At 31.4% G+C, this 24,481-nt stretch overlaps 1 protein-coding gene across 9 annotated transcripts in view; it reads left to right on the top strand.

The window, feature by feature from the left end:
* rut (rutabaga) overlaps nt 1-24,481 on the top strand; it is a 92,521-nt gene that overhangs the window by 31,480 nt on the left and 36,560 nt on the right. For all 9 annotated transcript variants that reach the window (XM_064355182.1, XM_015983301.2, XM_015983299.2 and 6 more), the window contains exons 2-6: nt 3,241-3,845; nt 12,722-12,871; nt 12,932-13,050; nt 18,955-19,066; nt 22,114-22,400. In XM_064355182.1, coding sequence (XP_064211252.1) covers nt 3,291-3,845; nt 12,722-12,871; nt 12,932-13,050; nt 18,955-19,066; nt 22,114-22,400 — 1,223 coding nt within the window. In that variant the 5' untranslated portion in view covers nt 3,241-3,290. The remainder of the gene's footprint in view (nt 1-3,240; nt 3,846-12,721; nt 12,872-12,931; nt 13,051-18,954; nt 19,067-22,113; nt 22,401-24,481) is intronic.

Raw genomic sequence — 24,481 nt, 5'->3', positions numbered from 1 at the left:
GAGACAGCAAACAGCGAGGATTTTACTGCAATGTCAATGTCTCCTCGACTAGGGGACGAGTCAGTTCAGGACTATCGATCCTTGCTCGGATAAAGCAAGCACGCTTTTCTCATGCACTTCTTAAATGTAACTGCAATCCAGTTTGAATGTCATCGCCGGGTATCGTGTTATCTCCTTGTAATTTTCGTATCAGCAACGTTGGGAGAAATTTAATAGCTGGCGGAAGTTCGCTTTCTTTGGGGTTCGTGATTCGAAAGAAAATTTCTTTTTGAATGGCACTTATCGATTTCAAGCAATTGGCTCAGGAGCGATTTGGCTGGTATTGTGCTTAGGCCGGGGCGATATTTTTGGACCATTTCGTGAGAGGGTTGCTTCAGTGGCGGAGCAGAATGGGCCTATATTTGGCTCGATTAAACCTATTTCCTTGAAGAAATTTGCTTAAAATTACATTAAATAAAAACCTACTCGTGTTAATAGAGGAGTTGGTGGTAAAGTCCGTTATTAAAATATGTTAAAATATTTAAATCAATTTGTGCAAAGTATTCAAGGATAAAGGGTGATTTTTGCATTTTTAGATGTAGCTGTTGGTTGATTTTGAGATAATTTGACTATTTTGACTTAAAAAAAAATCATTATTCCAAAACGAAGAACAAAAACAAAATTAAATTGACTCAGCTTAAAAGAAGAAAGAATGCTTTATGGAAAGTTGCAATCAGGAAGTTAAAAAAATTAATAATGCTTAGTATTAAGAATAACTTAATTTTTTTTAAATACATTAGGACCGGTTTATGAAAAGTTTCATTAAATTTTAATTTGTTGTTAAAAGTTAACAACGCGAATAGATAAATCAGATTAGTTCAATTTAGTCACGTGATCAGTTATTAGGCATTTAATTACGGATTAAATTAACGACGCTTTAGAAACCGGTCTTTAGTTTTAAAATAAAAACACTCTTTTTTGTTTTTTTTAACAATAGAGCTTTAAATTGTCTTTCTAAAAAACCTTAACAGCTAGCTGTTCTGATTACTCAGAAGATATTTATTTCTAACCATTGTAGTTTTGTTTTTGTAGGTTGTCGAAAAGTGAAATTATCAGCTTTTAATAACTTCAATGTTTATTTTCACATTTTAATAATTAATAAAAATGGTCGTATTTATGGCGAATGTTTCAATCTCCGTATAAACTCTTAGAAATGATTGGTGTCGGCATATTGTTGCTAAAATTAACAAATATCTTTTCAGTTATGTTGTTAAAAAAACTATTAAATAAACTCTGAGAAGTAAAAACAGAACAGTGTTTCATTTGATTTTTTAAGTTTTTTTATTTCAATTGGCGATTAAGGCTCAGTTTCTGAAAACATATTTTTAAACGGAGAGATAAATTTAAACCTCAGTTAAAACACAGCAACACCAATCATTTACGCATTACCTTAGCAACTAACTGAGAGATAAAATTTAACTGGGGTTTATTTATACCTGAAACCTGGCGTAAATGAAATTAATTTTTGGTTATAATTTAACCGTCCTTAAAACTTCACCGGAAAATGTGCCAAGTTAGCAAATTTTGTCATGTTAAATCATGCGCAGTGTCTTTATAAAATAACTTAATTTGTTTTCGTGATACCATGCTATTTTGCCATTTTCTACGACCTCTCATTAGTCTTTTTTATTTTTATAATTAAAAAAGTTTATTAAGAAACCAAAAAATATTCCTACTTTTAGGTTTTACCACCTCATAATATGCACTTAAAACTCTATATCTGAAATATGTACTTAGTGTTCAAAATCTTGGTTAAGATTTAACGAGGGTTAGTTACCCTGGATTTTAACCCTGCATTGAAATACTGGGCGTTAATTACATAAGGTTAAACTACTAGTATTCTTCTTTAAATAAATCTCTAGTATTTTTTTCCTCACTATCAAATATTTTTTTAGACATTTAAAAATATGTTATTTTATTGATGAAAATTAGGTCTAAATACTGTAAGGTCAAGTTTATTTTGGTCAAGAGTTTCGAATATGAGCTTTGACTTGTATTAGGGGTAAAAAAGTTGCTGGAGCCTCTTTTATAATTTCGCCTCCTTACAAAATAACCTTATTAAAAAAATAAGAAGATAATTGAAAAAGAAGACAAAACAAGGAACACAAAGAAAATAAAAGCACCAAAGAAATAAATAAGAAAGTAAAATAATAGATAAACATTTTTTTTTCTTAAAATATTAAAATTAAAATAGTTCATACCTATAGCTCATATTTGAGCACTGTTCCATATTAAGCAACTAAATTGTAAATTTGTTTAATGCTTAATTTTTATAATAAAAATTATTAATAACAATAGAAGTCTGTTACGTTACTCTTCGGAAATATATATCTGATGAATATTATTTTTGACTTAAAAAATATAACCCTGTTTTAATTAAAAAAATTAAATTATACATTTCAAGAACTAAAAAGAATTGACTAATAAATTTTGGTCAAAATCATAAGTATTAAAAGCTACGTTCTAAATGCAATATAGATATAGGGTGTGTGATTTAAAAAATAATAAGTTTGAAATGTAATTTATTTCTTAAACACTCTATTTACTTAAAATTACTTTTTCAGGTGAATTTGATATTTTTTTAACACTTCAAATAATGTTCTTTATCCACTTTCTGGAATACCTTGTATATACACCTACAGAACAAGTTTTAGAACACACGGTATTCTATTTAAAAAACAGTAGTGATAGTCTTTTTAATTGCATTATTATTAAAAAAGTAAATTTACTAAATGCTATCTGAAACCAGTTAATTAAGTCAAATCAGTCTCATAAAGACATTTTTATTTGGTTTAAACACTTTGAACCACCAAGAAGCTTGTGGTTAGTTAATCTACGTCTTTATTTGTGGTTTAGATAACCCAAAACTTTGATTGTTACGCCACTGGTTTATTTATTGCATGTAGTGGTGGTTAATATTGAAATCGATAGGAGATTAGTTGGATGACGTGGGGCTCATTTTGTCAGTAGGGGAAGGTGGTCCAAGTTGGACCAGATTCTTACCCGTTACTGCGTTCAATAATATTTAATAATAATAATGCAAAAGCAGAAGATATAAGAATTGGCGGTCTTATATTTTCTCCGTCTTCATTATTCAATGTTGTCAACTTAACTAAAGGGAACTTTATACCAAATTTTATGGATTGATTCTTTTTTTTTTTGGGAATTTGGGAATACATAAAGTGTGTTTTATTGTTGTAGGAATGGCTCGTCGACGGAAGCAGCGCTTTAAGCCTTAAGGAGCCCCAGCCATGGACCACAGCGTGAAAGCGATGACATCCCCTCGCATCCTCACCCGGATGCTGAACCCTCACCGCTTTGAAAACGACGAGCTCGAGCAGCTCTACCAGCGCTACATTTGCAAACTGCAGCACTCCAGTGTAGCCGCGGTGGTCGCCCTCTTCGTCGTGTTGACGGCCCTCTTGGCCAACCTGGGCCTGATCTACTCGCAAGGGCCCACCGCCCAGAACGTGTACCATGCCGCCCATTGCATCCTCTTTGCCTTGCTCTTAGGCTTCCTCCACACCCGCTTCATGCAAGATGCGTATCTGCTGTGGGTCTGCTACGTGGTGTTGTTCTTCTTGGCGATTTTCTGCGCGTTGGCGTTGCCGCTCTATCCGGAAAGTTCGACGGCGAAAGTGGCGGCGGAAGGAACGTGGCAAGTGGTCTTTGTGGTGTTCTTGGCGTACGCGATGATGCCGCTCAAGAGTTGGATTGCGGCGATTTTTGGATTGGTGCTGTGTTGTGCGCATATCACGGTCGCGACACTCTTCGCCAGGGATTTTCAAGAGCTTATGTGGCAGCAGGTAGGGGGTTTGAAGCGATAAGTGATAAGAAAGGGGAGGTTAATCGCACAAGGGGGTTGAGTTGCTTGCTTTTACTCTCGTTTTATTTTGTTTTGTTTTTTGAAGGGAATAAAAAAACAGAAATACGAAAAATGAAAACCTTTGCTCCGGACAGTTTTGTAATTATAAAGTAGAATTGAGATGCAAAATCTTCTACTGCCTCAGAAAATTCAAGGCATTTTTGTATTGTAGTGTTTTATTATATTTTTTCAGTTTTTATGTCTATATCGGGTGGCTAGTTGAACGAGTTTCATTCGAGTTTTTATTTTCTAAAAGACAATATACTGAAAATGACTGAAAATTATAAAGGCATTTTTTTAAGATCACTTGTAGAAAAAATTGGTAATTGAACTAAGCAACTTAAATGGAAACAATATTTTTCTAAAAAAAATTAAGCTGTAACATTTGCACTTAATTCAGTGACATTTGGTGCTAAATAACTTAAGATATTTTATAAGAATTTCTTTGATTTACAGCAGTTACAGGTCTGTTGTTACCACGTTTTTTGAAACAGGTCCGAATTACTACAAACAATGCTGTTTATGCTAGAAAATATCTAAACAATTTTAGTTTTTCAGTTAAAGTTGATCAACAAAACTTGAATGAAAACCATTGTCTCAATTAATGATGATTTCCATTTCAGTTTTGTGGATCAGGTTTAGTTAAACAACTAAAATCCTTCTTTACTTTTCTCTGGAAACCCCATCAAAAGTTTTTTTTTTTGAATCGCTCATTTCTATTGCATTCAAACAAATCTATCTTTAATAATGTGCCACTATTACAAGATGAATTAATTCTAAACTAACAATTAATTGCTTACTTACCAACAACTTACTTAATTTATCTTAATAAAAAGAACTTAAATTTAAGTTAGACATGAACGTGTGTTTTTTGTGGATACTAGATACTAGATTTCGCTAGTTCGTTGTCCTTTAAAATAATCATTTCTATTTTAACAGGATTTTTTTCAATTTATGACATTTTATTAAACAATGACATCGCTGTCTCGAATGCGTTCCGGGGATTTCCTAACTCAAACATTTTATTTTTTATATTCTTTAGTTCTTTCTGCTATATTTTGAGTTGTTTACACAAAATACGAAATTTCTATTGAAGAGAATAGAAAAAAGTTCTTTAATATTTTGTTCAAGAAATAAACACTATTAATTTCTCTTACGTTTTTAGATGTTATGTTTATCTTTATTTCTTTATCTTTTTTAAGAGATATTTTTACTTCAAGAAGGTTCAGGTAAGATCTCTTAATCTTGCTGAAAAAATTACATCTATTCCTCTTGCAGTTATTTTGTTTGATTTGAAATAAATAAAGACTGCAATTGTTTACAGAATTTCTTTATTTAGATTTAGTGTCCTTAATTTTTTTGGAACTCGTAAAAACTTCTCCATTATTTTCAAAAATATTCTTCGGTCAAGATTGTTTTGTCTCTATTTTTTTTTCACTATGAAGAAGATATTTTCTCCACAGGGATATTTAATGACTTATGAAATAATTTAAGTTGTCTTTTAAAATACGAAAGAAGTTTTTCTAAATTTTGAAAAGCGGAAAATAATCTTCTGTCCAGTTGGCAATTTCTTTTCTTTATTTAGATTCGCACCTTTATTTTCCTAGTCATATTTTGAAGATGTTTTACATAAAATACTAAATTTCTATTGAAGAGAATCCAAAAAATCGAAAAAAGTTTTTTTTATATTTTGTTCCCGAACTTAGAACTACCTATTTATTTCTCTTACGTTTGAGTTGTCTTGTTTTACTTCATTGCTTTATATTCTTTAATAAACGATAATTTTACTACGAAACGTTACAAATAAGATCCTTACTCTTGTTGAAAAAGTTATAGCTAGTATTCCTCTTGCAGTTAGAATTGTCTTTTAGTATATTTTTTTTTAGAATTTCTTCATTTATATCCTTATTTTTTAAAACTTGTGCTAAAAACTTAAAAATATTTTCACAGGATATTTAATGACATATGAAATAATTTATATTTAATTTTATATTTTAAAATATAAAAGAAATTTTTCTGCTACCTTGAAAAAGGGAAAGTAATCTTCTGTTCAGTTGGTAAGGAAATTATTTATTTGTTTGTTCCTGTTGTGTCTTTATTTAGATTCGCATTTTTTATTTTCTTTGGCATATTTTGAAGAACTTCTTTCAAAAACATGAAAATAAAACTAAATTTGTAATACTCATGAAAAAAGTTGTTAATATCTTGCAAATACGAAGCTATATTCTTCTTGCATTTAAGATTGTTTAGTTTCTCTTGTCTTTTCTCTATCTTCTAAAGGATATTTCAACCAAAAGTGATTTGTGAAGGTTATTTTTTGACCAGTTTACTTAAAAGAATGTGGCTATTTTTTCTGAAATTAAGACTATTGCATTTGATTTTTTTGTTAATGTTTAATGTATCTTGTTTTCTGCTATTTTTCATATATTTCCTATTGGAATAATTTAGGTCCTGCTAAATAGTGTCTTTTTTGTGTTTTTGAATTTTTTAAAGATGAGTCGTTAATAATATCACGATATTTTCGTTATTTCTAAAAATAGAGTGCATAGCTTTTTATTTTTAGCCAGGAACGAATTTTTTTGTAACTGTACGTGGTGGGGCATTTTAAAGTGAAAAAATATGTGAATGAAAATTTCTGCTTGGTGCTTATGTATGCAGATGTAGTAGATTATGGAATTATGTTTTCCAAGCGCCGCGGGCTAATGAAAGGCCGAAGAAATTTAGCGAGGGAAGGTCTTTGTATAAACGGACGTTTATCCGGATTGTGATTAATATCTCCCCGAATTAAGCATAATAAGCCACTTGAGTACGGCTAATCCATATTTTCCCCCGTTTCATGACGAAAAAAACGCGATCAATTATTTTCCACAAGCAATCAACAAGAGTTATTGAATGAGATTAGCAGATCATCGGTTTTTGCAGCAATAAAACAAGTTTCGTGCACAAGTTCCTGAACTAATGACTGAGTTGGAAAAACAACTGTTTTTACCATTCCTGCGTCTAGAAATACTGGTTGTAAAGAGAAATATTAATAATTAGAACTTAGTCTAACGTCTCTTGACAGGACAGGATGTTTTATTTCTTAAGAAAAAGGAAAATCTAATTACGCTCAAATAAATTATGTGTGAAGAAGTGCAGCTGTGACATTCGTGTCAAATATATTTTGTTTCTTCACTAGTCGAATCATAAATTCTTTTGGATGCACGGCTGTGGTGCCATTGTGGCAAGTTGAAGCTAATGGGTTTTTTAGTTCATTATTCGACAATAAGTCAGTTCGGTATCCAAGTGAAAATCCCACCTTGAGGCGAGTATTTTTGTCAGATTAATGGACTTTTACTCAGACAAAAATGCAAGTAGTTTTTACTGGCTGCCAGCGGAATTTCAAACTTTTCGTCTGAATTTTTCCACATTTTGGAGCATTGTCTAGAACAGCCAGGTGCGAGTGTTTCTGGAAGATACATCACCTGTGTTTGTCTTTTAATTAAACACACTGGGTAAACTTAACAAGAAATAAACTAAAACAAAGCTTTCAGTCAAGGTGTAAAAGCAATAATTGTGTTATTATTTCTGAAACACGATATGTGCATTAGGAGCGACATACAAATTCCGTCAGCGTAGATAAATGTTAGAATTTCGGATTGATTCATTTTTTTTATTGACTTGCTTTCAAATACTTGCCAAAATTCGCTTCCCACGCACTTAAAGTGCTAAAAATTTATGGCGCGATACATAAATATCTTGTATAAAAAAACAGATATCGTTTTTATTTTATAACTAATTATAAAATTGCCATTTGGTTGTGCTTTATGGCCCATAAAAGTGAAAATTGCAGATTTATTAATCTGCAAAAGTGTGGAATTTTCAGTCGAACATTGATATAAATGGGTAGTGATAAAGCGATCAGTAATAAATTCGATTTTGATCAGTAAAAAATAATAAATGATTAGTTAGTATTTAAATTTTTTGCTTCAGTATTTAAATTCTGTGCATTTATTATTTTTACTTTGCATCTATTACTTTTACTGTCCATTTATTATTTCTACTGTGCATTTATTATTATTACTGTGCATTTATTATTTTACCGTGCATTTATCATTTTTACTGTGCATTTATTAGTTCACTGTGCATTTATTATTTCACTGTGCATTTATTATTTCACTGTGCATTTATTATTTTTACTGTGCATTTATTATTTTTACTGTGCATTTATTATTTTACTGTGCATTTATTATTTTACTGTGCAATTATTATTTTTACTGTGCATTTATTATTTTACCGTGCATTTATTATTTTTACTGCGCATTTATTAGTTCACTGTGCAATTATTATTTTTACTGTGCAATTATTATTTTGACTGCATTTATTATTATTATTACTGTGCATTTATTATTTTTACTGTGCATTTATTATTTCTACTGTGCATTTATTATTATTACTGTGCATTTATTATTTTACCGTGCATTTATTATTTTTACTGCGCATTTATTAGTTCACTGTGCAATTATTATTTTTACTGTGTAATTATTATTTTTACTGTGCAATTATTATTTTGACTGTGCATTTATTATTATTTTACTGTGCAATTATTATTTTTACTGTGCATTTATTATTTTACCGTGCATTTATTATTTTTACCGAGCATTTATTATTTTACTGTGCATTTATTATTTTTACTGATAAAAAATACTTGTCGTTTAAATAAAATTCTGTGCATTTAATTTCTACCCGATATAAATTATTACAATCAATTGCAAACATTTCGAAACAGTCTCAGCGGAAAGTAGTTAGCTGTCATTTGTTATATTCCAGCCAATTGAAATGATAAACGATAACGTCAGTTTTACCAGTTGACTGTATCCATCACCAGCGTCTGAAACTGAACACTTGCCTTATCATTGCAAAATCTATGAAACTCATATGCGCAATTGGCTTCCATTGTCGGAAACTTAACACAAGCGCATGAAATTCTGCTCCAAATCTAATTGTGCACCGAGATGTTAACAATTATATTAAATCAGAGTCGGTATTTAAATCACTGCTTTGTGTAGGCTTACTTTCACTCGAGTTGACGCTTAAACTTTGTGTCACTCGTAATTTATAATAAATAATTGTGAGATTATGCAACGGAGATAAATCCGAGCCGTTTCGTTTATTTATAAATTATTTATCACGTGTTTGGGTCGGCGGAAGGTCGAGACCATCCTCTGGAGCAAATCGATCACATGAATTATTAAAATGCACACAAACTTGGGAAGTTATGGATATTTTCAATCAAAGAGGTGGAGCTTTCACGAGGCAAAAATGCGTCGAAGTGTTTAATTTGCTCGCAAGCGTTCGAAAAATCCGTAATTAATTGGACAAACGATTAATTAGACGTGTACCTTGAATGCAAGGCGCCATATGCACACAAAACAAAACGTTCCAGATTCCAATAACGTAAAAGAAGGAGAGCAAACAACTTGTTTTTGTTGAGAAAATGTCAATTGAATTGTCGACGAATTTATTACGCTTGAAAAGAATTCCAATGTTCGATCAGGCGTATGCTATTTAATTGCATGCAATTTTTTAATGCACCAGAGATTCGCTATTTTAAATTGAACTAAGATAAATTTTATTGAAGCAAAAATCGTTAAGGCGTCGATGATTAGCACGAATGCCGTGTTTAGGTCTCTAATGAGTTCAGGGTGATAAATTAGGGCTTCGCCCTCACTTTAGGAATTAGTTTCGTCAGCTGATTTTATCGCAGCAGTTTGGCAAAATACAGGGTGTAACGAAAATTCTGAATTGATTTTGCTGAGAATACAACTTCCAATACAAAATTGAAGATTTTTGGACGATTTTTTGGCTTATTATTGACAATTTTTGCGAAATAATTACGTTTCTGCATTAAATGTGATAATAAAACACAGAAATTAAAAAATGTTATTTTTTCAATTTTGACCCAATAAGGTGATTGTTTAGGTGGGTTTATGTAGATAAAAATAAAAAAACGTGTTTGAAAAAAATAGGAGTAACTTTGTTAATTTTCAATTTATTTTGGACGGTAATTCGGGAAAAAAGCAAAATCAAGTAAAACAGGCAAAGTGTCTTAACAATAAATGAATTTCAGGTTCAAAAACGCTCCAAAGTGACTAAAATACGATAAAATTTATATCAATTTTGACCAAATTTGGTGATTATTGAGCCAGTTTTAGCGAAATTTTTCTAGGGAAAAAAAATTATTTGACCTAATTGTGTTGATTTTCTGCTTGAGAAGCGTGCCAGACACTCAAAAAACGCATACAATGTGTAATTTTCGACTAAATTTGGTGATTTTTCGGTTTGTTTTAAATTTAAAAATTTTAACTTAAAAATAGAGCATCATCTTCCACCAGATGTTTGAGTTTTTCGGCTTATTTTGAAGAAACTTTGATCAAAAACGAGAAACTAACATAAATTTCCATATATATTGTGATTTTTAGCTGTGTTCTGACAACTTCATGCAACATAAATCAGTCTCGACTTAAAAAAAGATAACATAACATCAATTTCAATACAATTTTAGGTAAATTTTTCGGGAAAAAACTTCGTTTTTACATCATCGACTTTCACAGAAGGCAAAATATAACACGTATTTGAGCACAATTGAGTGGCTTTTCGGCTTATTTTTACGAACTTTGGCGAAATAATTGCGTTTCTGGCTGAAAAACGTGCTCAAAAAAAGCAAAAATTAGATTATTTTTAACTTTCCAACAATTACGTCTATTAGTTTCGGAGTTGTTGCCTGATGAATGTCAAAAACATGTTGAAATATTCATACACTCACTTTCAAACGTCGATTACTTTAAAACTATTCGAAAAGTATAACTTTTTTGATACAAACCTATGTAAAATGATCCAGGAAATCGACTGGCGTTGAAACAATCACTGAATTCTAAATGGTTTTTAAGTTACAATTTTTTTTAATTTTTGCATTTGTTTACAATTTTTTCGAAAACTATTAATGGGAGAACAATGATCTTTTTTGAAAAAAAAAAGATTACCAAAAAAGCTTTCCAACTAAAAAACTATTACGATTACATTTATTAGTTCCGGAGTTATTGTCTGATCAGTGTCAAAAATATGTTGAAATATTGTCAATCTTTTAACGAAATTTTGGGAAAAAGGGAAAAAACTCTCAAGAATGGTAGAAATAACACATAACATACTTCTGACTATTTGTTGTAAAAGTTCTTTTACAATAAATGAATCTCTGATTGAAAGCTCTGGTTATCAATTTTTTTTCCTATTTTTTTTTTCAAAATTTTTCTAAAATAAATTGGGTTTTATCTCAAAAGCGGATTAAAAAATCGAAAAATGCAGCATTCACACAACTTTCGGTCTAACTTGGTAAAATTTCGGTTTTTTTACAAAATTTTGAGAGATTCTCGTAAATCTTTTACTGGCTGTAAATCGCATCGAAACATTTGAAAAGAAAAAAGAACAAAATTTTAATATGGTAGCGCTCAGCTCCATTTGCGTGTGCGTCATCTGACATTTCTGTCACTACGTTTACATAGCAGGGTCATAGCGGTGACAAACTATCAAATATATTTTGAGGTTACGAGTGTTTAAATTATGAGTTGTTACAAAAAATACAGATTCACAAAACAAGAATTAATAAACGCTGAATCAAAAACCTAACGAAACGCAAATCACAAAACACAATAAACGAACGGAAAATACTTGCGATTAACACCGATAACACTTTCGACAACCATGCGACGACGTCTGCAATTTACTGTCAATGTCAGTTTGACAAATTCGTGACACTTGACGGTGTTGTCGAAGTGCACATGTAAATTAATGTTCAAGGATACCACCCTTAGATAGCCCTTAGCTGTTTAAATTTGCATTGTTTTTGATAATTTTTTTATAGCTTTGTGTTGGTAATGAAAAAATGAAATTGATGACGCACACGCAAATCGAGCTGACCGCCACTATAACAACCAAATTTTGCTTAAAAACGAGCTGAATCAAGTGAAACAAATCAAATAAATAATGTTTTGGCATGATTTTACAAAAAAATGTTTAAACTAAATCATTCGAAATAAGCCAAATTAACGTAATTAATAATAATTAAAATAACATTAATTGTTATTAAATTTCGTGTGATTTTTCGAGACAGTGTTAGCGACTTCGTTGTGAACTTAAAAATTGTTCTTAAACTCCCGATTTTACGGCTTAATCTGAACGAAATTTTGCGAATTAATTAGGTTTTTGCCTGAAAAAAGTGCCAAAACTGTCGAAAAGCAACAATTGCGTAGAGCTATTCTGGAAAATTACGAACGAACTAAATCAAGTAAAATAGGCTCGTACTCGTAATTTCGCAATTTCTCAGGAGGAGGGTTGGAAAGGTAGTGAAGTAATTTTTGTGATTTTTTTTATTAATTTGTGTTGCTATTTCGCCGAAAAGTGATAATGCGATTAAAATTCCACCAATGTCGACTTATTTTCGTGGATTTTTTTGACCAGATCTTGTAAAATTAATTAATATCTATTTCGAAAAGCCTTTTTTCTGTTATTATCTTCTCCTTATTATTTTTTCTTTGAGAGAGCGTATGCGCTGTTTCCCAAAATCTTCATCTAATTCGGTTCCATCTCCTGCGTCCCCAAAGTCCAGCCATCACTATTTCAAACCCAATTATGACATTTGGCTTTGGGCCAGACGCGCCTCAACCCCTTTAATTAACTCTCATTACAAATACAAAACCAGATGATTGGCATTTTTGCTTTGGCTCGATTAACCTTCTCCGAGTGACTCAAATCGAGCGGTTTTTGAGGGTGGATTTGTTGCAGTTGAGTGCCAACGTTGTGGTTTTCTTGTGCGTTAACGTCGTTGGAATTTTCGTTCACAACCTGATGGAGCATGCACAGCGGAAGGCTTTCCTGGACACCAGGAACTGCATAGCGGCCCGACTTGAGATGGAGGACGAAAACGAGAAACTCGTGAGTGATTTGAGCGAAAATTTGTCCCTTGAAGTCGCAAAATTTAATTTTTTTCCGCAGGAGAGGCTCCTGTTGTCGGTGCTGCCCCAGCACGTCGCCATGGAGATGAAGAACGACATAATCTCGCCGGTCGAAGGCCAGTTCCACAAAATCTACATCCAGAAGCACGAAAATGTTAGGTGAGTCTCTTGTCTTGTAATTAGCCATGTAAATGTCAGTCTGTGAGGTCGTCTACTTGGGAAGCTCTATTTTTACTCTGATTGGGAGTTTCGTTCGAGTCGTAACTTTTATTAAAGTTTACGTGTGTTTTTCTTGAGGGTTCTCCCGGCGATTGAATTGCCAGAGCTTGAAGGGACGCTTTATTAGAAAAGAAGTGAAGAAAACACGCTTATTGCACAACTATGGCCAGGAACGCGATTCCTGTTTACCAATTTCAGGTCAGACAAATTTCAACGATTAATTGTGCAAAAACGCGTAACAAATTGCGTTTCAGTTACTAAACTGGTTTATTATAACCAGTGCGAGTGGAACAAACACACCCGAACATGTCGAGATGAACAATTAATTTCGCGTTCGGAGTAGTTTTATACAAATGTTGGCCAAAATCCAAACCGATTGTTTCAAACTTCAAGAATTCAACAAATCAGCAAATCTGTCACTCATTCATACGTAATGTCTGTATCATTTATCAAGCTGCTAATTTATGATCCCGGTTGATTATAGTCATTATCAGGTGTACACATTTTATTACATGCTTTAAATTGCAACTGCCAGTAATTAGCACTGTCTAATGTGGTTTTGAAGAAAGTAAAATATAAAACGACGTGTAAATTAATGCCAATTAGCATAAATTGCAACGATTTGCAAAATTATGAAGACTTTTGACTTGCTTGGAAAAAATACATCTAATGTAGTAGAAAAAACAGAAAATTTACATTTAGTGATAGGTTTTAAACAAAAAGCTTTTCTCCGTTTTTTATGAAAACAAATAATATTTTCAGGACATTAGAGAAATAATTTTAAGTAAATCATACAGGGGAGCGACTTTACGGTACTGTATTAAAAAGTAACCGTGGTTTGATTTTTGATAAAACATTAAAAATAAAGCGATCCATATTTATTTTTTTCTAAAAGCGGTTAAAAAAAACGCTGCAATGTTTGTGCTGATGTCAACATCCTTTCATATTTCACTCGAAAATTATACATTTTTTACAAAGAGTTTATATTCTCACCTGAGGATGACCACTTTGTGGTTGAAACGCGTTGTGTTTAAAATAAAGATTTAGTGTGTCGGGTTTTTAAACTTTGTTTTATTTTTATTTAGTTTACAAGAGACTAAAAGTTTTTAAATTAAACTCGTAATCAATTATGAAACGTGTGTAATTTGCATTATGAAATGATTATTATTTAAAAAAAAGCACTGCTTGACAAATTTTGTAAAAATTAAGTAAGTATTTGTAAAAATAAAAAATTTACAATTACTTTGTGATGTAACTTTTGGAGTCTAATAATTCCACAAGAAAGTTTTTAGAAAAAAATTATGTTTAATTTTTATTAATATTCTGTCTAAATTTTACAAAATAAAGAAAATGGCGTATTTTTAGGGAAAATTAATTTAATTTTAATTTAAATAGTAGGTACAGTCTCGATCAAAAAGAATGACACCCTTGAAACCGCAGCCACAAATCTTTTCAATATGATACGGTTAATGTGTATATTTGACTAACTTATAAACCAGCTGGATATTGTGTAAACTAGCAGGAAGGTTTATAAACTAACCTGTTTGTTGAAATTTGTTACCTAAAAATCGGACTTTCGCGATTCGGTTCGGTTAATAAGGGTGTCATTCTTTTTGATCGTGACTGTACCTACAATTTCGGTTTTTTTTTACATTTCGGAATCGGTACTCTCTTTGTAAAAACAGAAATTTTTGTAGGAACTGGTTTTCCAACAATGACACTTTAATGTAGTGAAAAAAATTTTTTTTAATGATGTTAAATTAGTTTTCAATTTACTTTTACATGCAATAAGTTAAACTGAAACCTCAGTTTTTCAATGTTAAAATCATGTTTATGTTTTTAAAAATTGAGAAAATGTCGTAGCTTCACCAGAGAAACTTTTATCTAACTTTGAACTAACTTTTGGCTTTTTTTACAACATTTCGCTTTGGAGAAATTGCTTTTGTGTTAAAATTTTCCAAAGTTTCATATTTAAAGAGATTTAATCCAGTCTTATCAATTCAGTACAAACTGGTTTCGTTTTTTTACAATCATTTATAATTGTTAAGTTCTATCTAGGTGGAAGCAAATAATTTTTCTTCACACTAGTTTTGAAGGAACATTTCTAATATGATATTAAACTAAAATTTGTCTTAGTTTTTTATAATTTAAGTATATCTCAAGTAAAACAAAAGAATATTTCCAGGAATTTTAAACATCGATGCTAGAGAAATAATTTTACTTTAGTTTTACAACGATAGACTTTTATGAAAACTGTTTCGTGTTAAAAGGTTTGCGCCGATTAATATTTTGAAGAAAAAAATTTCAAAACCAACATGGTTTTAGTTAAACTTTTAAATTTATTTTCGTTTTCGTAATTTAAAAAAAAATTAAAGTGTTCGTAATTTTTAAACTGCAATTTTTATTTTTTGTTATAACTGTTAATTATTATTACAACTAAGAAAATACCGTAGTTTTAGAGGATCTTCATTTATTTTTATCTAAATTTAAATTCAAATTTTCATGTGTCGTTTTGTAAAAATTGTGTACCTAAAAGGTCGTTTAAATTCTTTAAAAATTTAGAACTTCCCTTAGTTTTAGAGAAACTTAATTAAAAAACCTTGATCTGTTTTTCTTTTTATTAACAAAGTTGTTTACCTCTTATTTTTATTTCAATTGCATTTAGAGTTCGCAGCAAAAACATAAATATAGCACAAAGAAAATACTTATCTATTTGACATCTCACAGGTAAAATTCAAAATAAGCGAAGCTTTCACGCATTTTTCTTTTAAAGCAATATATTTAATTTTACTTCCAGCGAAGCGTCGAAGAATTTATATTTAATATAAAATATTTTTGCGCCTGTTTCGTCGCCTATAAAATAGGTGTTGAAATTACAAAGGGGAACAACCGGTGTCGCGTTCAGGCAGGCCTGACATTTCGTCGTATTTCATCCCCGGATTTTATTCATATCGGCGACTTATTAAAGGCGAAAACAATGGAAAAGCTGGCATTAAAAATCATGATAGGTCAATAACGTTCCGTGCTTGAGCTCGCACCTTAAATTTCCATCCAGAATTTCCCGGCAAAGAAGAGTATAGATAAACGATAAAGGAATAAATTATAACCGTCCTGTGGGAAATGCCAGCACGCACGCAGGTTACATAATTGCAGGAATAATTGTGTCCGAGCTCAGGTTCGATACCTTGTTGAAAAATTAATGTTTTAAAAGTTTTCTCCTCGTCAAACACAAACAAAATTCAATATTAACGAGGAATGAAAATCAAGGGGTGAATGGCCAATGTAACGATCGTATTGACTGCGCCTCGTTATCCAACTATTGAATTAGATTCACAGAATATGCGGTAATTTACCCAGACTTTTTTAATAAAGCAAACAAGGGCGAAAAAATTAGCCAAAGTCCCCTAGTCCCATCGAGATAACAAGTTCGCATAGTGTGCCAAGTTCGTGTCTCAGATAAACGACACGCTAATAATAAATTTCAAATGCTAACTGAGGATTTCACAAAATTGGGTTTTTCTTTCAGGCGAAATCCGAAGCGATTTGCAACTGCCTGTCGTTTATTTGAGTGGCTCCCAAATCCCACTATTACTCTTAAATTATTATCAAAGCAAACTAAAACTTTCCGCCACGCATTTTAATAATCTCGCCCTTTTTAAACGCTTGAAACATTTCTGGACTTAATTCCGTCGAATGTTGGAGCACAACCAATGGAGGGTTGTTTGAAATGTCAGAGGTTGAAACGAACTCGTACTCAAAGATTATTATAAATTAACTGGAAGAGATTTTTCGGGACGTAATTATGGACCTAATTAAGATTCATGTTGCGGAGTAATTAAGCAAAAAAGTGACGGCAATTCAGCGCGAAGTGAACCGGCGCATCCGCCATTTTTGCACATCGTCTAGAATGTGGTAATTTTTATTTCAATCTGATAAAAGCCCACACTAACGTTTTTTTAACGACTTGCTAAGAGCTTTTTTGCCAGATTTTCTAATGGAAACACACAATGTTATCACAAGAAAATTGTAAAATCTCAGTCAATATACTGTGTCAATAAGTTGTATTTACTCATTTGCAGACAAGGATCATGTCTGCGTAAGCAATATTCTGGGTTATTATTTCCGAATTAGTCCCCAAATTTGTTTTAAATTGAAACTTGGAGATTTAATGGCTTTTTAAAATCAATATTTAAAGATAAAAATATGCACATATTTTGCCCGTTTAAACTAAACAAATCTTTCATTCTTTTAACTCGTTTATTTTTTTGCCAAACAGACGTCAAGTCAATATAATGCACAGGAGCTTTATTAGAATTTTGCACAAACTGTAATAAAATAAATCTCTCCAATTTGATTTCAGCGGGATAATAAATCTCTTATCTTAGTAATAAAACGATCAAACCGGACGTTGAAATAAATCTAATAAATAGTTTTTATTGAGCAGACGAAAAACACATTTATTAAAAAATTTAGTAAAGTAAGTGGCCTTCTACAGGGTGGTCCAGACTCCCGTCTTCTGTAGCTCAGTTATTATTAAAGTTGGAGTTTTGATATTTTGTACAAGTTATTTATACTCTAGGGCATACAGAGTGTCCCTAAAAAAGTACGACGTCATAATCATAAATTTTTTAATGGCAATCTATTATTTTTTTTTGCTCGTTATGATACCTTCTTTGTTACATGTCCGTAAAGTTTTTTCCAAATTGGTTCAGGGATTACTGTTAAAAAATAAAAACCAAAAAAAAATCGGTTTTATAAATTTAGTTTTAAAAATTAATAAAAAATTGAAGCAGTGCTTTTTTGAAGACACTATTGCTACGTAAGTGTTAAAAAAAGTCTAATAGACATACTAAATGACTTTGTTTGATTTGAATTACTACAGGGGGTTTACAATTTATTTCCAAACTTTTAATGCTTAGACTTTAGTGATTATAAGTGGACCATGGTTAAGGTTTATGGCAAATAACTCCAAATATGTTAGGATTTGCAATAAGGTTGTAATAACAAAAATGTTGCTTTTTTAATTCCGCATCGAATGATATAAAAATCAACAGGGGTTGCCATTTAAAATAAGCAAAATAAAAGGCTTTAAAAATTAGAAAGTTTAGAAATAAATTATAAACACCCTGTAGTAGTTTAAATCAATTAAAGTCACTTAATATGTCTGCTAGACTTTGTTTAACACTTACGTAGTAATAATGTCTTCAAAAAAGGACTGTTTCTAGTTTTTATTAATTTTTAAAACTAAAGGTGTAAAACCGATTTTTTTTGGTTTAAGTTTTTTTTAACAGTAATTCCTAAACCCATTTGAAAAAAACTTCAGGGACATATAAGAAGCTAAAAGTATTTCATAATGAGCACAAGAAAATGGTCAGGTCAGGTCAGGTCAGGTCATTAAAAAAATTCATTCTTATGACGGCATACCATTTTTAGAACACTCAGTATAATCAAAAATAATTTCCTGAAATGTGCCCTTGGTATAAATAACAACTACAAAATATTAAAACTCCAACTTTAATAATAACTGAGCTATAGAAGACGAAAGCTGGGCTGGACCACCCTGTGTATACTACATGAGGTTAAGGTCATAAAATATGGACGATAATAATGTTTGAACGTGGATAAAGTTAGGTCTGATGGATTGACTAATAAAATAAAAATAATAAAGTCTTTAAGATTTTGTTAGTTTTTGCTCTCTAAAATAATAATAATAATAATAATAATAATAATAAAGGGTCTAAATAAAATAGACACTTATTGGAATTTAACAGAATAGAAAAGGTGTAGTATATTTTGTAGATTTTTTTTAGATTGTTGTACATTTTGCGTTTTGCTTCTTTGCAGCATCCTCTTCGCCGACATCGTGGGATTCACCGTACTGGCGTCACAATGTACTGCCCAGGAGTTGGTACGACTGCTGAACGAATTGTTCGGAAGATTCGACCAGCTGGCTAATGTAAGTAACCGAAAATAAATTGGGCAAAACCGAGAAAAAGTGCCTTGGCAGAGACAACAACATCCGTTGTTTTGCAACCGTTATGGTAATGTTTATGTTAAATCACCGCCGACCTTCGTTCAATAACGGATTGGGTTGCATATGAAAAGCTACATTAGTGCATTCTTTCAGTTAAACAAACAACGAGTTGTCTCAATTTTGTATGTCTGGTAATAATTGTATTGATGTTTGTACAGACATGTGCACCGAAAACTATTTTTATCGACGGTTTACAAATGCGCTCCCTACCGCAGTTAAATATAAACTGAATGGTAAATAAACTCCGAAAGTCGCTCGAACACGATTTTAAGGATCGAAACAATTGCGATGTTGAGATTGATATCTGGTTAGTTTAACGAGCCGACATCATGCTTTCAAATAATTTAATTCGAAAAATAAAATTTTTGACATTCTTGTATTTATCTTACAATTTGGGGTAAACACTACAAGACGCCACAATCCAATTTGGTTAGTTGAGCTGAATTAACGCCGATTTTCCGACTAAATTTGTTTGCAAATGGCATAAACCCAAGTTTTCTCATTTCACTCGTAAACTTCTCAAATTGATTTTGTTAAAATCGTCCACAAAGATTATCTCCCAGTTTTTCTGTTTGTAATTAGGCTCACAAAGTTAATTAATAAAACTTTGGTACTTAATTACCCGGGAAATTTTGATGGAAACAGTTCTTTTAAACCCTGAAGCTTTACAAGAATGTCATTGGTATTACGTTTCCGTTTTTTTGTGCTTGAAATGGGGAACAGTTAAACACCCACCAATTTACCAAACAAAGGAATTTACGGTTTCAATAATTCTTCTCTGGGCAGGGGAAGATAGAGTTACACGCAATAATTTTTCTTTTATCGTTTATCTAAACGAACTCATAAAACCGCTATTTATCATAGACATACACTCGCTCAGAGAGAAGTGAAATTATTACAATGAACAAATTAATATTAAATGTAAATAAAAAAAATAATATTAAATTAATAGTTAATTTATTATTAATATTTTTGGTTATTTTTTTTAAAACAAATTACTCAAATGGCCTAGAAACAAAAAAAACAAGTTTTCTACAAATAATCTTAATTATTGAAAAAGTAAAGACTAACCCGAAAATATTTAACGGATTTGTTATAAGATATATAGAAAAAAATTAATTTCACAAAATCGATGACTAATTATTAGCAATATACTCAAAAAATTTAAGCAAGACCAAGCCAAAACTATACTTGAATTTTTCTGTTTCTGAGTTCTATTCTTGTTTTTATTTTTATTTTTTTTAAATTAAAAATTATTGTAACTACAACTTTTTCTTTCAATTGTGTCTCTAAAAACGACACATTGTTATAGTTCCTTCTTTTGTTTTCAAATAAACGTGAAATGCCTAAAATTTAGACTTTAACCTAACACAATGAAATTGAAAACTCAATGGATTTGTTTTACGAACTTGAAAAAACTTAATCAACCGAAAATTATAAAATTAAAATTAAAATTGTTAAAAACTCAAATAAACAGGGCACAATTTTTTTTTAAAATAAATAAAAAAAGTAATATCAGGACGTGAAAAACCTCACTGCTAAAAACAAAAAATTTGTAGAAGTTTGAATTCTAACTGGGACTTAATAAGAAGTTTAAAGTTTAAAATCTAATAAACCTAAATAATTCAAGACCTTGAAAAATAAAAAAACTCTTAATCTGAAATCCAGAACTCAAAATGAATTTTTTGTTGGTAAAATTTTAAGTCTTCTTTTTATTTTTAATATCTGAATTCTAGATTATGAACACTATTTTAAAACACGCTTTTCAATGCAACGTGTTTTAAGTTATAATGTTCCAACAAAAAAATACGAAAACGCTTAAAGTTCTTGAGTTTTTACGATTGATTGTCCAACTTATTTTTTTTTGGTTTTGGACGTTTTGTTTAGAAATAGAATCACAGATACGAGTTTCAGATATTTTGTGAAGTGAATGGTTTTTCAGTTTTTGTATTGTTTTCTTATTTTCTTATTCGATTCGCATTTCAGTGAACAAAAAAAAAAGGAATTAAACATAAAATTTAATGCAACTTCATTCCATTCAGTTAGCTTTTGTGCAAATAAACTCGAAAGAGGTATTTAAATTTAAAATTTAAAAGTCCGTTCGATTGTATCTGTTTCAACCCTTTAGGTTTAAATTTTTTATGAAACCAAAAGACATGATCTCTCGAACTTTTCGTAGGAAATTTCATTCTTTACAAGTTTAATAAACACATTTTTTCTGTATCTTCAACGGTTTTGAAAAAACTGGACGGAGAGCAATTCTTTTGGTAAACATTTTGGTCTCCAGTTTTATTAAGAATTTGATGTTTTATGTTCCTTTTTGTTCAAACAATGAATAAACTAGTTAAATTTAAATGAATTTAAAATAATTTGAAACCGAGACATTCTAACATTCGAAACGCCCTTGTTATTAATTTTTGGGTACAGAAGATTTAACGATGTATTACAAGCTTTTTGAACACATGAGATTAAATCTCGTAATTTTTTAATTAAACTGAAAGGAGTAATCAGATGCGATCACCACTGACTCACTGAATAATAATCGGCTAAAAATTGTGTCATTTTTTGTGTGCGAAGATTAATTTTCAAGGATAACGGGAAAGTACTCAACTTAATTGACGTAATGTGACTTCTAGATATACCTACTTGTGAAATTTGCATTCGCTTTATAACCGGAAAGTACGTTTAAATATTTATAATCAAGCCGTGCCAACACTTCGATCAAAATTACGTTTGTTTTTAGAGTAAATTCTCGCTATTTTTCAAACAAACGTATCTCTTCTTCCCGATCATTTCCCTTTGTACATGGTTTTATTTATGTAAATTCGCCCCCGACCTGTTTTACATTCCGCGGAAAACGCGGGGAAATTTATATAAAGTGGCTCTTCCGATCCGCTTAATGGCATTTGGGCTGATCTACGGCAGCGCTTTTGACATGTCGAGGTGATATCGGGTCCCCTTTTTTCCAGGATAACCACTGTTTGCGCATCAAAATCCTGGGGGACTGCTATTACTGCGTGTCTGGCTTGCCGGAACCGCGCTCAGATCACGCTCACTGCACGGTGGAGATGGGCCTGGACATGATCGACGCCATCGCCAGCGTGGTCGAGGCCACTGACGTGCAGCTCAACATGCGGGTGGGCATCCACTCGGGGCGGGTGCTCTGCGGCGTCCTGGGGCTCCGGAAATGGCAGTATGACGTGTGGTCGAACGACGTCACCTTGGCCAATAACATGGAAGCGGGCGGCGAGCCGGGGTAAGGAACTGTAGCAACAAATTTGTTAACACTTGTGACATCTTGCTCATGTTACACCAGTCGTGGTTTCACTCAATTATTTAAACGACCAAAGGACCAAACATTTGTTTGCCTGATGGTCGTTAAATCATTGGGTTTAGTCGATTCCGCATTACGGTTTAAATAAATTGTTAATGCAATGCCGGCTACGCCTAGTTAAAATTCATTACGGAGAATAATAAAGTTAGGAAACTTTTACGACCGGGATAAGGCCCCGGTTTTTTGCACTGTTCGCTTGCATTGTTGCAGTTATTACAAAATGAGAATTTTCATTCAGTTTACGAGTTTCTTATGGCAACACTTGTTCACGGCCAGGGACTATCGATTGTATCATCTGGACAAGACTCAACAGTGTGAAGCCTCTTGGCTCCTGTTACGAAATATTCGACCCGGTTTGAGTACAGGATTATTATTACTATGACTAGAATTACGGTGTAGTTAAACTTTGAAACTCCTCTTTGAGCAAATAGCCCTTTGCACTACTTTGAGGCAACTTCCCAGCAGCAAAAAATTATTTGAATAAAGGATTTTGTCACAAACAACTCTGGACGTGCATCATGAATTGATAGTAGTTATTATTTTGCATTTTGTTATAAAAACATTAAATTATAGTCAAAAACAGAACAATGCCAAAGTTTCAAGTAATAATTCATTTCAAACAACTGAAATTGATAGTTTTAGTTTTATTAATTATCAGTTTTCCCTTGTGAATAATAAAAATAAGGTTAATTATTTTGTGTCTAAAGTACAAACATGTGTGTTTTGTTATCTACGTAATTGTGAACAATTTGCGTTAAAATATGTTTTTGGTATTGCGGAAATTGTAATTATGCAGACCACATTAGTTTCAATAACGATATTAACTTACACATTTGAATACGGCTATAATCTTTATTATTTTTTAATAGAATAGTGTCATTTAGTGTGTTTTTAAAAGCTTTTTGCTTTGTTGTCTGTCTGTCTGTTTCATATTTTTCGAACCAAATTTGAAAAGCTTCCTGTTGGATGAATGAATTGAAATTTTGCATACTTACGTAATCTGCGTGACAATGCAATCCTATATAGTAAAATGGGGTATTAAATGTTTATTTTAATTACAAAATGAAAATTTTACTTTACTTAAAAAGTTGGCACATCAAATAACTCGTCGTCTAATTTACGTAATATAGTTTTAATCATATTTCCAAGCCGTTGAAACCTTCGAAGGAATATTTGTTGATGTTTACGACCCAAAAGATTTATTGCTGCCGTTTGAGTTCAGCCGCTTGCTCGCCGGCCGGGTTTATAGGGGTGTCATTCTTTATGATCGTGACTGTACGTCACGGTACCTATATGTGTAAAAAGCTCACTGTTCACTTATAGAAATATTTTAATACCTAATCATTTTACGTTTCGTACAAACAAATGTGCTAATTTCTCTTTTTTACTGGATTACTTAAGTTTCTCTAAGAAGTTTTTCTACAGGGTGTTAGGAAATGGCTTAACAATATTTCGTATGTGAATTTGTCATGTTAAAAATCCTTATATTATTTTTTCAAAAATTGCGTATTTTTTTCAGAAATATTTATTAACCCACCTTTTGAGAGCCACTGTGTGGTTAAAAACATTTTTTGGTAAAATTTAATAACAAAACACCAATTAAAATGGAAGAATAACGTAGTGGACCAAGAAGTTGATTTACCTCTGCTGTTTTGTCAATAATATTAAAATTTACGCTAATTTTTATAATTCTGATTCAGCAATTCTCAAAATTTGGAAGTTTAATTTTAAAAAGATTTTTGGGAAAAACTATGCATTTTTTATTTACATAAATTTTACTTAATCGATCTGTCTTGCCATTCTCTATTTACCTTTAAATTTTGTTATACACACTGTATAGATTCAGTATAACCGTCTTAGAGACATGTTTTTTCTTTGTATTTTTTTATTTTACCATTACCGTCAAAAATCTTAATTTTAACATTTAACTTTATTATTTTTAAATATTTTAAAACCACGTTTGGGCATTGAAAGAGAAAATCTAGGTCTTTCCTCTGGTGTTT

This window comes from Tribolium castaneum, chromosome 2, assembly GCF_031307605.1.
Source record: "Tribolium castaneum strain GA2 chromosome 2, icTriCast1.1, whole genome shotgun sequence".
NCBI lineage: Eukaryota > Metazoa > Arthropoda > Insecta > Coleoptera > Tenebrionidae > Tribolium > Tribolium castaneum.
Note: the sequence above shows the minus strand (reverse complement) of the source record. Positions and strands in the feature narration are given on the sequence as shown.